General features: G+C 53.5%; 1 protein-coding gene across 1 annotated transcript in view; it reads left to right on the top strand.

Annotated features, from left to right (window-relative positions):
• Positions 1-261: 261 nt before the first annotated feature.
• Arrb1 (arrestin beta 1) overlaps positions 262-15,224 on the top strand; it is a 77,860-nt gene continuing 62,897 nt past the window's right edge. The window contains exon 1 of the mRNA XM_077796875.1: positions 262-328. Within this exon, the coding sequence (XP_077653001.1) occupies positions 309-328 (20 nt within the window). The 5' untranslated portion in view covers positions 262-308. The remainder of the gene's footprint in view (positions 329-15,224) is intronic.

Raw genomic sequence — 15,224 nt, 5'->3', positions numbered from 1 at the left:
TCTGGAGGCTTCCCACCGGCTCCCTGGGCTCTGCTGTGAGGCGCGCGCACACGCAGACACGCACACAGAGACAGGCACACGCGCGCACACCCGCACAGCTCCACGCCCCTGGCCGCTGCCCGGGAGCTGTGCGGCGCGGCGGGCGGCGGGCGGGCGGGGACCCGGGGCGGGGGCGGCGGCGGCGGCAGGGAGAGCGAAGGAGGCGGAGCGGGGAGCCCAGAGCGGGCTGGCCAGCGCTCCTCCTGCCGGCCGGGGATTTTCCAGACTGGGCGCTGACGCCGCGGACCTCCCTGCGGCCACCGCGGACCATGGGCGACAAAGGGACTCGGTGAGTGCGGGCGGCCACCCGGCCCCGCGTACGTGGGGGTGAGCTAGGCGAGAGCACGGGCGGGGGTTGCAGCCTGCGTTCGCGGTCACCCGAGGACCTGGTACCCGGCTGTCCACCGCAAGTCTCCTGTGTGGTCGCTGGCAGGAGCTGGGGGGCGGGGGTACTTAGAGGCCAAAGACAGGGCCACCCCATCTGGCTTGTGGCCCCTGACCGGAGACGCACACAGACTCACTGACACCCAGCACTGGCTGGCAGACGCAGAGACTCCTGGGGCAGGCTGACACACAAAACACAGGCTCATATGGACACACAGACACACTCATGATAGCACACACACTGACAGCCACTGCCACACACTCTTCACATACAGTGACAGGATGTCACACACACTCCCTGGCACACATTTGCCTGCTGACACATTCCTACTGACAGTCCTGTTGGCATACGCAGGTCATACTGCAACACACACCAACTCTAACACACCCTCATGATGGCACACACATGTGCTGCACACTGATGCACACATACACTGTCACTTGGACTCTGTAACATTCAGGCTGGCATGCACACATTGTCACCCTCACATGACACTGACATGATATGAGGCTGGCATATGTCTCACCATCACAGTGGAAGGCCAGTGCTGACCCCCACAGAGGCACATCAGACTGATGTCTGCGGGGATTAAGCACCCAACAGGAGGGAGCTGCCAGACCTGGGGCTACTGACACCCTCATACCAGTACCCAGGTGACAGGAGTGGAAACACATAGCACACAGGGTGGAGGCAGCCCCTCTAGAGTCTGGGAAGGCAGGTTCCCATCCACTCTGGTTCCTTTCCCTGTGACCTCCTAAGGCCTAGGGGTTGGGGGGTGCTGGCAAGGGGCTGTTTCAAGAATGGAGAGGGGGGGTTCCTGTGCCTTAAAGCCTGCTCTGAAAGTCACAGAAAGGGATAGATGTGCCTCTGAAATGGGAAACTGGGACAAAAGAGGCAGGGGGCTGGGCAGGGCAGCCTCTGGGGTCAGCCCTTCTGAAGGAGACAGCTTGGCTGACCTCCTGCACTGTCACCCTCCCCACCCCTGGAAGTCCCGCAAGCAGCCTCTCCTGCGCTCCTCTGCTCACCCTTTCTGCACCTGCTCTTTTTTGTTACTTTCTTTCTTTACCCTATTCTATTCTCCTGTCCCATTTCTCCCTTTCATCTTTCTGTCTCCCCCTCCTTGCTTCCAACATTTATTTATTGAGCTCCTGCTGTGTACTAGGCGTAGTGTGGGGGATCAAATTCTCGCCTCCCCTGAAAGAACCAACAGACCAAAGAGAAACCGCCCACTGTGGTCATCACATTTTGAGGCCCCTGACAAAGTGATTCCTCACCCACTGCCGCCTGATACTCAAAGGTCCTCCAGAGATTATTCCCATTTTCTAGGTGAGGAAACTGAGGCTCAGAGGTAACTTAGACTCTTACTATTGAGAAACTGCTTCTCAGCCATCCTCTTCCAGTAGGTTCATTTTCTTCTTCCTGTTTTCCCAAAGAGGAACCAGAGGGTTAAAGAGGTCACCTGACTTGTTTAGGTCAAGAGGGGGTTGGAGGCAGGGCAGAGGCCAGAGCCCTCTTGGTTCCTGTCTCTGTGGCTCTCCTTTGGGTACTGTCAAGCCCTTCAAGGGCCCCAAGTATGTGGGTGGGCAAGGTGCCTGCTCTGTGCTGGAGGCTCAGCCTTGGGGAGACTGCAGAAGATCATGAGGTGTCTGCATTCACCTTGACAGTTAGTCCCCACTGCAGCCACTGGCCAGCACCGCGATCCAGGTCTCTGTCTTAGCAGGAGGGTGTATGACTCCCTTCTCCAACACGTCAGTATCCCCCAGAACCAAGACCCCCCTGGCCTGTGAGGTCAGGTTCTTTCCCTGCAGGGCACAGCAGGCAGCCTGAGCCATTGCTCTTCTCCTTTGTTCTGTGCTGCTTGGCAATCAGGGTGACTCAGCCCCTCTTGGGCCTCTCTCTGCTGCTCTGTGACTTGGGGAGAAGTGTCATTGCCCCCCTGCTGGCATGAGTTGTCAGCAGGATGAGGACACCATGTGGCTGCCAGGCACCTGTTGGAGACCCTGTCTCTGGGGTCAGGGCTTTTTCCTTGACACCTCCTGCTCTGCCTCAAACTCACTGTTGGACCTTGGGGATGTTGGGCAATTGCCTTTCTCTTCTGACCTTAGTTTTTCCATCTGTAAATGGGAACTATCAATATTGACATTTTCCATGGTTCTTCCTGTGTTTACTGAATTCGCTGGGCATGGGAGGAGGTGCTGCCTATAGCCTAGAGACAGGTCTGACTAAACTAGCCCGCTGGTGGCTCTGCATGCCCTCCTCAGCCTCCCTAGCAGCCCCATGAGGTCTCCCTCTCCCTTTCCAGACAGGTTCTATATAATTGGGAAGAGAAAGGCAATCTCACTAATGGGCCATGTCTTGTTCTGAAGCCACGAGATTCTACTTGATTAATTGAAAGAGGAAACTGCAAATATCCAATACACTAAGCATCAGGCGTCATGACATCTATCTCTCCATCTGGGGGTCCAGAAATCAATGAGTCCACTCTGTTTCTATCCCTTACTAATTTCTAATGACAACATCATGGATAGAAACATCATGCGTCATCTTACTGGATTCTCCCCATGATCTAGAGTAAAGCAGATGATCATAATGCAGGGTGACATGTGCTTTGAAAGGCCTGGGGAGGAGTCCCCAACCCAGTCCTGGGCCACGGGCATGGGAAGGAGCTGGCATTGGAGTTCCTGAGTGTCATCTGGAAGGATAAGGAGGCCACGGGTGCAGGACTGGTGACATCTTGCCTGACCAAAGGTGCAGAATGCGCAGAGGCTTAGAGGCATGAAGCACTGCGTAAGGCCTAGGAGTGGGTTGGGGATGAAGGGTGAGCCTGAGGGGGTGAATGAGGACAGTCTGCCAGCCTGGGAATGGTAAGAGATGAGATTTTTCTCTTGAAGCCTTCGGTGATTCAGGCAGGGGTGTGTGGGGTGGAGTGGGCTGGAGCTGATTTTCCTTTCAGAGAAGTGCCTAAGGCAGTGGCCAAGAGTGTAGATGGGAGGTAGGGAGGCCCATAGGGGGTTCCCTGAGAACTAAGGCTTTGAACTCAGAACTACAGCTCTAGAGAGGATGGAGCTGAGAAATAGAGTACCAATAAGGAAGTAGAGTCTGTCGGACTTGCTGGTTTGTTGGACCTTCTTGCTGAGTGACTGGTATGTGCTAGAATTATGTGCATCATCTTATTGGATTCTCCCCATGATCTAGAAATGTAGGGATTGTTGCTCTCTTTATGCAGTTAAGGAAATGGACTAGGAGAGAGTAAGTAATTTGTCTACTGCCATGTAGCCAGCAAGCATCTGAGCCAAGACCTGCCCACAAAGCCCTTTTGGCTACTTTCTAGTTCCACTCAGAGCAAGGGGAGTTTGTTTGGCTCATAGTTGGCCTCCCCAGTAGTGCCTTGCCTCAAGTATCCCTTTTGGGTCTTACTGTTCTTACTAATTTCTAATGACAACATCATAGATCAAATTTAGACAACAGGAGGGACTTCCTGAGAGTCAATGGGGTGGAATAGAATTTCCTTTCCTGCTGATGTTTATGAATTCTTTTTTCTAGGAGAGGAGAGTGGTTGTGATGGGAAAGTGTAATCACCAGCTCTCCGTGAACCTTGGCTGTCATTTCTCTTGGTGGTTAAGCCCTGCGTGACCTATCTTGGCTGGGACATGGGGAAGTCCTGTGGCTTTGGCCAGGACTGCTCCTGGAACTGCTGGACACGGTAGTGGTGAGCTGGCCCACTGTCTCTGAATCCAGGCTGACCTCTGGGCCTCCGGTGTCTCCAGCGGCTCTCTCCCTTCCACATGTGGGCCTCCTCACCTGGGGCTGAGGCTTCTCACTGGCATGGGCACAGGGGTCCTGAGTTGTCGGCTGCCAACTCCAGGTCTTTTGGTACCTCAAGCTGTGGCAATGGAAGAACAAGATACTGGGAGTCAGCACACCCCAAACGGCTGCCAAGCCATCTACTGCTACCAGAGCGGCTGTGCATCTGGCTGAGCCCGGTGGAGGGTGCACATGCAGCCGTGTGACGAGAGAGCAGGACTGCTGGACACAGGCTGGCAGTGAGGAAGGTGTAGGGAGGCCTCTGCCCAGATGGGACCTGGATCCCGGTGGGAAGCAGGAATTTGGAAGTCTTGAGAGTCGAGTCGTGGGCCGTTACCTTGGGGAATGTGGATAACAGTGTGTGGCGAGGCGGAGAGGATGCTCAGGGTCAGCGGGGCCGTGGAAAGAGTCAGGATACAGAACAGCTGGGTCCTAGGGCCCAAGAGACTGGGAAGGACCCACAGAGGTGGGGCTGCAGCAAGACCCCATGCTTAGCCAGAAGGCAGTGGAAGGTGACCTGGGATTTGGGTGGAGTGGGTAGGCACAGTCGAGCCACGGAGGCAAGGAGAAAAGTGGCGGACCCTGCTTTCCCATATGCCTCAAGTATGCCCTGGGCTGGGTGTCAGAGGGGGCTGTGGTCATGGGGCCCGGGTGGCCCTATCCACCCGGCCCCTCTGCCTTGTGTCCAAAGGCAGAAGATCACTGCCTTGCACAGTCCTTTCAAAACCAGGCTGCGGGGTGGAGGAGCCTGGGTGGAGTATGAGCTGGCCTCAGGGCAGACATGTATTGTGCTGGCTCTTGAAAGGAGGGTCCTCTGACTCAGGCTGGGGCCCTTGGGGAGGCTTCCTAGAGCAGGTGACCCTAGATGGGTGCTGGAGCATGAGGAAGGCTTGGGCAGGGGCAGAGTTGTTCTGGACAGAAGGAAGAGCCTCTGCCAAGGTGCAGACACTGATCAGGTGGGAGAGTGAGGTGCCAGGCCGAAGAGGAGGTGGCAGCCCTGGTCAGCAGGCCTTGGGTACTGGAACAGACAGGGGTCATGGTACTTTTTCCTTCATTCATACCTTACGTGTCTTCATTACTCCATTGGTGTGCTTTATTATTATTATTATTATTGTTGTTGTTGTTGTTGTTGTTGTTGTTGTTTTGGTACCAGGGATTGAACTCAGGGGCACTTGAACACTGAGCCACATCCCCAGCCCTTTTTTTTTTTTTTTTCTTATCTAGACACAGGGTCTCGCTGAGTTGCTTGGGGCCTCACTAATGAGGAAACTGGCTTTGAACTCCGATCCTCCTGCCTCAGCCTCCCCAGCTGCTGTGCCACCACGCCCGGCAGTGTGCTCCTTTTGGTTCAGGGCTACCCACGGACTGGATAATGGGCCAACAAACAGGTTCCTGTTGATAGGAATGTCTGGCAGAGGCTTGTTGAACTGGACCAAATTTTTTCATCCCTTCTTGCTTCTGCTCTCAGCCCAGGGGCTCCATAAGTGATGAAGTGACTCTTTCCCATTGGAGAATCCCCGGTGTGAAAGGGATGCTTCCTACATTGGACTGGAGGCTCAAGGGAGGGGGTCATGCTTCTCCATCAGACTAGAGGCCTTTGAAGGGAGGATGTCTCCCCACCAGGTGGAGGACTCCTCAGGGTGGGACCTCGGCTCTTGGGATTAAACTAGGTGTAGTCTAAGTGGTTTCCAGGCGCCCTCCCCGCCGTGCAGGATAGGTCCTGTCCCAGAGGTGGCGGGGGTGGGGTGGGGTGGAGGATGGGTTGGGGGTAGCAGGACAGGGTGGCTGCTTTGAGAGGGGAACAAAGGCCTCTCTTGTCCCTGCTCCCTCTCCCCCTCCCTCACCGAGGGACCTTGGCTGGGTCATCTCTCTGGAGACGGGCTCCTCCTTCCTGGGACTGGCCCATCTTCAGTCCTACTTCAGAGGAACTGCTTGTTCCTGCCCAGGAGTCCTCATGCCAGATGAGGCCCCCCAGAGGCCTGAGGGACTCTACCTCACAGGTCCCTGGGGCTCCTGTGACTGAGGTCGCCATGGTGATGGAGCAACTTTCCCTCTGCCTAGGGCTTGGGCCAGGCCTGGCTGAGACCACCATGGAGCTTGGGTCTCCTGCCTAAGAAGGGTCTGACCACTGAATTTCAAGAGCCTTCAGCAAGAGGAGTGCTGTGACTTGGTGTCAGGCCCACAGGAGGCAGGACTCTTTCAACGTCTGAACCATTCAGGGCTGGGTGAGGCAGGACCTCCCTTTCATGCTGGCCCTGGGCCTCAGGAACCACAACCGGTCCTTTTGATTCTTTTGCAGCTTTGCCCCGGCTCCTTGCCATCAATGGGCATGGAGTTTTGGCAAAGAGCCAAGAGAGAGGTGAGGAGTAGGTGACTGGAATATACCATCCCTGGAGGGTCCCAGTGTTTGCTGTACTGCTTACTCATTGCTGTGTGACTTTGAGTGTGCCACTCACTCATTCTGGGCCCTGGTGTCTCTATGGAAGTCAAATCAGACAGCATGTGTGAGGCCCTTCTCTTGTGTTCTGGGAATGACCTGTCTTCCAGGGACCAAAGGTGGAGGATTGGGCCACTCAGTCTTCTGCTACAGACCTGTGGGTGGGACTGAAACTGGCAGGGAGCCAGGTCCTAGGTTGGGCTGGTGGTGGGTGCCGAGGGCCAGGAATGAGTCACCTTCTGCTTGAAAGTGTTGTCATCTCTCATGGGATCAGATCCTTTTTTAATTTTTAGTTGGACACAGTACCTTTATTTTATTTATTTATTTTTATGTGGTGCTGAGGATAAAACCCAGGGCCTCGCACATGCTAGGTGAGCGCTCTACCACTGAGCCACAACCCCAGCCCAGGATCAAATCCTTTTTCACCTGCTGTTTCTACCTCTCTGGTCACATCTCCTGACTCCTCCAGGGACACCATCTGCATCTGCAGTAACTGGCAGGTCCTCAAAGATCATTTGACTTTGCTCAGGCTGTTCCTTTCTTATGGACACCCTTCCCTTTCTTCCCTTTAAGGTTTTGCTCGGGATCATTTTCTTCAGGAAACATTCTGTGGGAGTCTCCAGGTTGCTCAGGGGCCCTCAGTGATCTGATTACCATAGATTAGAAGCTGATTAGCTTAGTGGTTAGGCTCTGGGAAGAACCAGATTCCCTGGTTTCAAATCTCAGCTCTGACTGTCCTCAGCTGGGTGACTTCAGCCAACTTTTTAACCCTTTCTGTGCTATATCTCCCTCATCTGTAAACCAGGGTAAGAGGTTGTCTTGAGGATTAAATGAGTTAAATGGGTCCAGCTCAGAGAGTCCCTGGCACAAGCTTAGTGCTATAGGAGTGTTAGCTCTAGGACATCCTCTTCCTGGGTCTGCTTCCATCACCAGGCTGAGCTCCCCCAGGGAGGGACCCTGGCAGATTCCCAAGGCATGTCCCCACACCAGGGATCGGGGATGGACCCAGCAGCGCCTTGATATTGAGCTACATCCCCAGGTCTTTTTATTTTGAGACAGGATCTCAGTAAATTGCCCAGGCTAGCCTTGGACTTGGGATCCTCCTGCCTCAGCTTCCTGAGTAGCTAGGGTTATAGGCATGCACCACCTTGCCTCAAAGGATCCAAAGTACTCAGCATTATCCTATATCATTGTTGGTCCTTTGTACCCAGTGGGTGACTGTCACTCGAGAAGATCTCCGACTAGAAGAGGGTCTTGGGGAGTTCCCAGAGAGGATGGGAGACCTCAACTCAGGAAAAATGAGGGTCTTTGACATATGTGATGGAAAAGAATGTCAGCACATGTCAATAGAGGCCACAGAAACTTATTTAGGAAAGCAAAGCATATCACCATCAGGTGGAGGACTCCTCAGGGTGGGACCTTGTCTCTTGGGATTAAAGTAGGGGTCAGCCTAAGTGGTTTCCAGGCACCCTCTCCCATGTGCCGTGGGAGAATGTGGGCCATCCCAAGAGTGAGAGATGCATTTTGGGAGGTCCTGGCTTCTAAAAGAAAGTTAAGGAGGGGTGAGTATGGGAAGGTTTGTGGGGAGAACATCAGTCTGATTAGCTGGAGATGGTTTGTGGTAGCCTGGTCATTCTCAGGATCCTTAGGCTGATCAGTAAATAGTGCTAGCAAGTCTCCTAAATTATAGGTATCTCTCTTAAGGTAATGATCATAAGTGGGTTATGGTAACTTTAAGATTTACAGATTTCCCGGAAATCTGGGAGTGACAAGCCCAGAGAAGAGATGGGCTTGGGGAGTAACAGGCCTGGAAAGGTATGCAGAATCTCAGACTATATTTCCTGCTCCCTCCTTTATGCCTCCTTTCTACCTATTTCTCCTATCCTACCTTGACTTGACTCATTCAACTCCCTTCCCCGGCTTCAAGGCTTTGATCGCACGTGTCATCCCAGGAATCCCTAACTGATCTCCAAGTGCTTTTTGGTGGCCTTTTCCCCATCTTCTCTCTTGCACACACTTGTCCCTAAGTCCCTCATTGGATCTTGATTATTTGCACACCTGTGATATCCTTATATGAGGTCAAGAATTCTTGAAAGGCACCCAGCCCCGGTCTGCTTGTCCTTATCCGCTGTGTAGGCCTGGCCCGGCCCTGAGCTCCATAAATATTTGTTCAGACAAGAAAGCTGAATATAAGTGTTTCACTGGGAGAAGATCTACTTGGGGGGTGGGCAGTGTGGTTCTTGGGAATGATGGGACATTACTGTTAGTTTCAAAATATCGCAGAGTAGCCCAGAGACGCAGGGTTTAGATGAGTCTTTTTAGCTCAGAGGGCAGAGGTCACTAGATGATTGGCTTTCCCTTACTGGGAGAAAGTGTTTTCTGACCACCAGAGCTTCCTGGCAGGAGGACTGGTGGCTCCTTCCAGCCTCTGGGCTTTTGCACCTATGGCTGCCCTGCGCAAGTGCTGTCCTAGTGTCTCCCTGGGTTCAAATCTTCCTTCCCATAAGCACCCCAGAATGGAGATAGGCTCTGCTGGCTCCCTCAGGGTGGGCTCCGTTCATCATCCCATCTTGGACATTTACTGAGCCTTTCTGGCTCTGAGCACTAGCATGGGAGAGTTGGGAGTCCCCTCTTTAGGGTGGACGTCTAGGTCTGGCTATAGTATCCCCCGTGTGGTTTGACCTGGCCTGAGCAAGGAGCGTGCTTCCGCCTACCTGCCCTGATCAAGGAGCTCTTTATGCAGCTGGAGAGCCCTCCCTTGGCGGGCAGAGCCCAGAGCTCCCCATCGACTGCCCACTGGGCAAGTGCTCAGAACCCACCTCATTACTAGGGACAGAATTCTGGGCACTGGATCCAGAAGGCTGTGGTTATAATCAGCTAATTAAACCACCCAAGAATTGCTCCTTGGCCCAGAGGAGTGGAGGGAAGGCGGAGGCTGGGAGAAGTGCGAGGAGAAGATGAGAGCTGGCCTGCTGTGGGCAGAGCCAGGAAACGGAAGGGAAGTGGGAAGAGAGGCTGGGGGACAGGGGGACAGATGCAGGGAGTGTGCCACGTGGGGAGATCACCCAGGTGACATGGGAGCCAGGGACCCCACTTCTTCACTAATTCCAGGGCAAGCCTCTTCTCCTCTTTGGGCCTCAATTTCTCCATGTGTCAGGCAGGAATAGAAGAGGCTTTGGTCTGGAAGGGCTCTCAGGCCTCTCCTCATTCACTGAGGAGGGGAGAGGCCTAATCAGCAAGCTGTCCTCCAGAGATGCTAGGCCTCTGCCAGCCCTGCCTCTGGGAGGGCGAAGGTCGTGGCAGTTGTGTGAGGGAGGGAGGGTCTGCTCCCACCTGAGGCTCAGTGCTGTAGGTTGATCCCAAGGGAAGACTTGTTGGAGGCCTGCGGCCTCCCTGGCACATCCTGCCCTCAGGCCGTGGTCCTACCCAGTCCCCGCCCTGTAGTAGGGACTGTCCCGTGGTTCTCAAACTGGTGTTCTCAGGGAGGGACTGTTTAAAGCTCAGGCTCCCTCTCTTGGGCTCAGCAGTATTTTTATTTTTTTATCTGTAGGAATTTCCCAAGTAGCATCCCCAGTGTACCTAGGGGAGGAACTCCCTCAGAGGCAGAGCCCCCCAGGTTTGGAGTATGGATTTTAGGGTCTGTCAGATGGGGCTTTGCTGTCCAGCTGTAGCTCCATGACCTTGGCCAAGGGTTTTAGACTCTCTGGGCCTCAGTTTTCTCATTTGGGAAATGGGTGTAATAATGCCACCCACCTCCTGGGATAGCTGTGGGCAGAGGGTAAAGGCACATAAGAAGTCCTTGTTTTCTGAGCCTGGGGGCAGAGCTCAGCTTTTGTCTTCTCTTCCCTCCCTCCTCCTCCCTCCCTCCCTGCCTCTCCCCAGCCTGTCAGGACTGCACACAGCTGGGTGCCCAGGAGAGGGGGCCCCAGAGGCCAGAGGACAAGCTCACAGGATGGCAGGAAAGGGAAGTGAGACTGCCCATGGCCAGGGCTAGCAGAGTGGTGTGGTGCTGCCGGCCCCTCCTCTCGGCCCCTCACCCAGAGCAGGTTTCCTAGGAGGAAGCGGGGAGAGACAGAAAGCTGGAAGCGGTTGTGGAGGGAGGGCCCTTGGCATCCCAGCTCTGGGGGCCTCTCTCCCTCGGTGCTGTCCCTGGGTGCAGAGCCCAGAGGCTGGTTTCCTGCCAGGGAAGCCAGCCGGCCACTGTTTCACACACTCAGAAAACAACATCCCTTCCCGGTTCCCAGCCCCTAGCAGGAGGTGCCTGCCGCAGAGGACTGCGGAGTCTGGGGGAGAGGTGGCAGAAGAGGGGAAGGAGGCCTCCTCTCCCCCCCCCCCTCTCCTGCCACCGAGCAAGCGCTGGGCTGTGACTTGCAGGGGCCTTCCGACTCCCAGGAAGCTGGTTACATAAGTCAGCATGGCTCTCTGATCCCATCCTCCATTCCTCCCCAGAGGGGCCACACAGGAGGAGGCAGGCGCTGCCATGATCAGAATGCCCAGGCCCAGCGGGTCACCGTGACTGTCCCCATCCTGGAGTGGTGGTCCTGCTGCCTGCACCCTTTGGGGAGGTGCTGCCTCATCGCGAGCCACGGGGGTTGGCTCCGAGCACTCTCTCCTCCCACACTCCTGGGAGTTGAGCTGCAAAGGGGAGAAGCCTCATTAGAGGAAACACAGTCCTGAGATAATTTGCCTACAAACTGCCCCCAGAGAGGAGCTGGCCTCTCAGCAGCCTGGGGAACAAATAGCCAGCATTTTTCAGTTTGTTTCATTGATTCCACAAACATTTCTCCAGCTCTGGCTGTGTAACTGGCAGGGCCCAGACTTCCACTACAGGCATGTCCCTGAAGTGGCCCGGCCCACCATGGTGGCTGGTGAGAAAGCATGTCTCCCACCTAATCCTGGGCCCTTTCCTTAGGTTAGGGTCCTGGCCTTCCGGGGACCATTGTGACGGAATGTTGCCTCCCTGGGCCTCTGGGGCAGGAGTCTCCAGGTTGGTTTAAATCCTTCTTGTTAGGCCACCCTGCCCACAAGAGGTTCCTGAGAACAAAGGTTTCTCTGAGTACCTGCCACATCCCAGGCCCTGTGCTGGACACTTGAAATACTGAAATATGAAGAGGAAACAGAGTCTTAGCCCTCGGGGTACTCTGATGTGTTGGAGGAGAAGAAGTTAGAGGCTCACATCATGCCGTCAGGCCAGGGGTAAGGAGGATCCATTTGTACCTGGGACAGAGCAACCCAGGGTTGAGGATCCGACGCTCTTGAGCAGAGCAGTCTATGGAAGGTGCATCTGATGGGAGCCAGAGGCAAGGCTTGTCTTGGAGGCATTTCTGTGATGCTAGGCTTCCTCAAAGACTGTGCCAGGCGCAGGGTCAGGCCCTGGCTTCCTTGCTGTCAGTAGGAGTGTCTTGGGAATGCAGACTGCTTGAAGACAAAACAAAAAAAAAATCTGGGGTGAAAAGTGAAAGTTCTTCTCAGTGGCTTCACAAACTTGTGTGTGTGTGTGTGTGTGTGTGTGTGTGTGTGTGTGTGTGTGTATGAACTTGGCAGGGAGGGCTCTCTATCACTGAGTTACACCCCAATCTGTCCTTCCTTCCTTTTCTTTCTTTCTTTCTGCTTTGAGACAAGGTCTTCCTCAGTTCCTCAGGCTGTCCTCAAACTTGCGATCCTCTTGCCTTAGCATCCCAAGGCATGGGATTGCAGGTGTATGTCACCATGCCCTCCAGGTGTATCAGGACTCACCCTGATAAAACCTATCATTGGAAACCAGATCTGCTTGGGTCCACCCTGTGGCAGGCAGGGAGAGTGAGCCCCCGCTGAGCAGACTGATGGCTCTTCACAGGGAAGCCAATGGACATGAGATGGTTGGAGAATCAAGTTTAGGAGAAACAGTTCTGGTTTGGGGCCATGGCCTGATCTCTACAGCTTGGAGGGCTGCCTTTGGGGGGACATTGAGCACCGTGGGGCAGCAGGCTAAGGTTCTCACATCCCCCTACTAGTTTTTCAACATCTGGGGAGAATGTTTTCCCCCTTTCTCTTTAGTATCTTTTTTTTTTTTTTTTTGTACCAGGGATTGAACCCGGGGTGCTTAACCACTGAGCCACACCCCAGCCCTTTTTAGTATCTATGCTAATGAAAGTGCCCTGCACTTTAGCAGAGCTCATCAAATAGTTCCATCTAGGCCCAGAGAAGTGTAAGAAACCTGGAGGCATTTAAAAACTCAGCAAAGAGATTTTTTTTTTTTGCAACAGAGTTTTAAAATATCCTAAAAATGACAAAGAGGATGACATGTCATAATCAAGTGGTTAATATGCACGTTGTCGCTCCTCACATGTTGAGCGCTGCTTTTTCCACAGCAGCCATTCAGTAGGCAAGCTTGATATGAGCCAGCCATCTCGGATGTTCACCATCTTGCAGAGTAAATGTTAGCGTAGAAAGAACTTTCAGAAGACCGCGATGGGGCTGCCGGTGAGCCTTGGCCAAGACACACACAGATAGGGCTTCTTCCACCTCCAGCGTCCATTTGAGTATAGCACTGGGAGAGGGGTGCTCTGGGCTCCATCCCTCAGAAGAGAAACCCACTCCCTCCAGCAGCCCCAGCTCCAAACTGAAGGGTGAGGAACACACCCACCCCCCCTGCACCTTCTGCTGACCTGGATTGATGCAGTGGTCTTCTCCTACCCCCTTGCTCAGTCCACACTCTGAGTCGTCCTCTTACTCTGAAATGTACATCTGACCATGTCCCTTCCAGCTTAAAAACCAATCCGTTACTTCCCATCCCCTACAGGACAGTCCACATATGTCAGGTGGCCCTGGAGGCCCTGCTGCATCTGTCCCTAACTTCCTTCCCAGTTCTCCGCATTACACAGCCAGCCTTGGGGCTGCACAGACATGCCTGCATATTTCTCAGCAGTCATTGTACTTTCCACACTTTTGTGCCTTTGTTCAAGTCAGTCTCTTTGCCTGGAATGTTCTTCCACCTCTGACCTGTGAAATCTTCCTTACATTTTAAGTTTAAATTTAAAGATGCCTCAAGCAGTTCTGGGAGCCGTCACCCTGGGCTCCAGGCAGGGACCCTTCCCTTGGCTCCATGTTCCCTCTTAAGTCTAATGGATGCCCCTCCTCCTGCTCCCCCCAGTACCTTGCAGGCTTCCCTGATGCCACTTTGTACTGCTGGTGGCTGACCTGTCACTTTTCTCCATCCTGATGATAGAGTTTGGCACAGTGTGGGGCCAGAATGAGGGGTAGAGGGAGTGAATCTGGGAAGATTTTTCTAGAGGAAGTGAGCCCTGAGCTGCTGACCCAAAGGAGAAGTGCTCTTTCCCTCTTCTCACTTCCTTCCTAGTCCTGGTGCTGAGAGAAAACAGAGAAAACTGACTTTAAAAAGGGAAATGTGTATATTTTGAATTGAAGGGGGTGAGCTCCCCAGATGATTAAGTAAGGCATGGTGTCCCACCCGGCCCCCTCCTTCCTTCATGCACTTCCTGAACACCTAGGACGGGAAGATGTGGGCTACAGGAACGAATAGTGTAAAGCTTGTCTGAATGTGTTCCCATCACCTTAAGGTTTGCGCTGGACCCGACTCTTTCTTTTATCTGTCTCACTGGATATGAGTTCAAGTCTCGACATGCCACTTGTAGCTCTGTGACTTCTGGCAGGTCATGTTACCTTTCTGAGCCTAAGTTTCTTATGCATACCATAGAGGTGATAATATACTGGGGATTAAACCCAGGGGCACTTTACCACTGAGCTATACTCCAGTCTTTTTTTTTTTTTTTTTTTTAAAGAGAGAGTGAGACAGGAGAGAGAGAGAGAGAGAGAGAGAGAGAGAGAGAGAGAGAGAGAGAGAGAATTTTTAATATTTATTTTTTAGTTCTCGGCGGACACAACATCTTTGTTTGTATGTGGTGCTGAGGATCGAACCCGGGCCGCACGCATGCCAGACGAGCGCGCTACCGCTGAGCCACATCTCCAGCCCCCTCCAGTCTTTATTTATTTATTTTTATTTTAAGACAGGATTTCATTAAGTTTTTTTGGGGGGGTCTTGTGAGGCTGGCCGCCAACTTGCAACCTTCCTGCCTCAGGCACCTGAGTCACTAGGATTACAGGTGTGTCACCACACCAGCTTTCAGAAGCTCCTTGAGGGCAGCAACCATGTCCAGTTCATCAGTGCCTAGCCCAGGACCAGGCACACAGTCCATTAGGATGATCAACCATTCCAGCCTACCTGGGACTGCCCCTGTCCTGTATTTTAGAAAGCCCCTCAGCTCAGTTCTGGACAAAATGGGACTGGGGGTCCCCCTAGGGTACATTTTGCATAAAGGTCTGTGGAATAAGTATATTGATGAATTAATCATTAGTGCAGGACAGTGGTGGACTTGGACAAACAAGAGCAAGTACTGGGTGCTCACTTGTGTGTGAAGGGAGACTTGTGACACAGGAGATGGCAGAAGTGTCTGGAAGGCCCAGGAGGTGGATAATGGGAAATGGGAAGCGCTTGACAGGGTGTGGATAAGACCCAAGGCCCAGCCTGAGTCTGTAAGGTTGCTGCTCTGAAACAGGCTT

This window comes from Urocitellus parryii, chromosome 4 (genome assembly GCF_045843805.1).
Source record: "Urocitellus parryii isolate mUroPar1 chromosome 4, mUroPar1.hap1, whole genome shotgun sequence".
NCBI lineage: Eukaryota > Metazoa > Chordata > Mammalia > Rodentia > Sciuridae > Urocitellus > Urocitellus parryii.
This window is presented reverse-complemented; position numbering and strand designations above follow the sequence as displayed.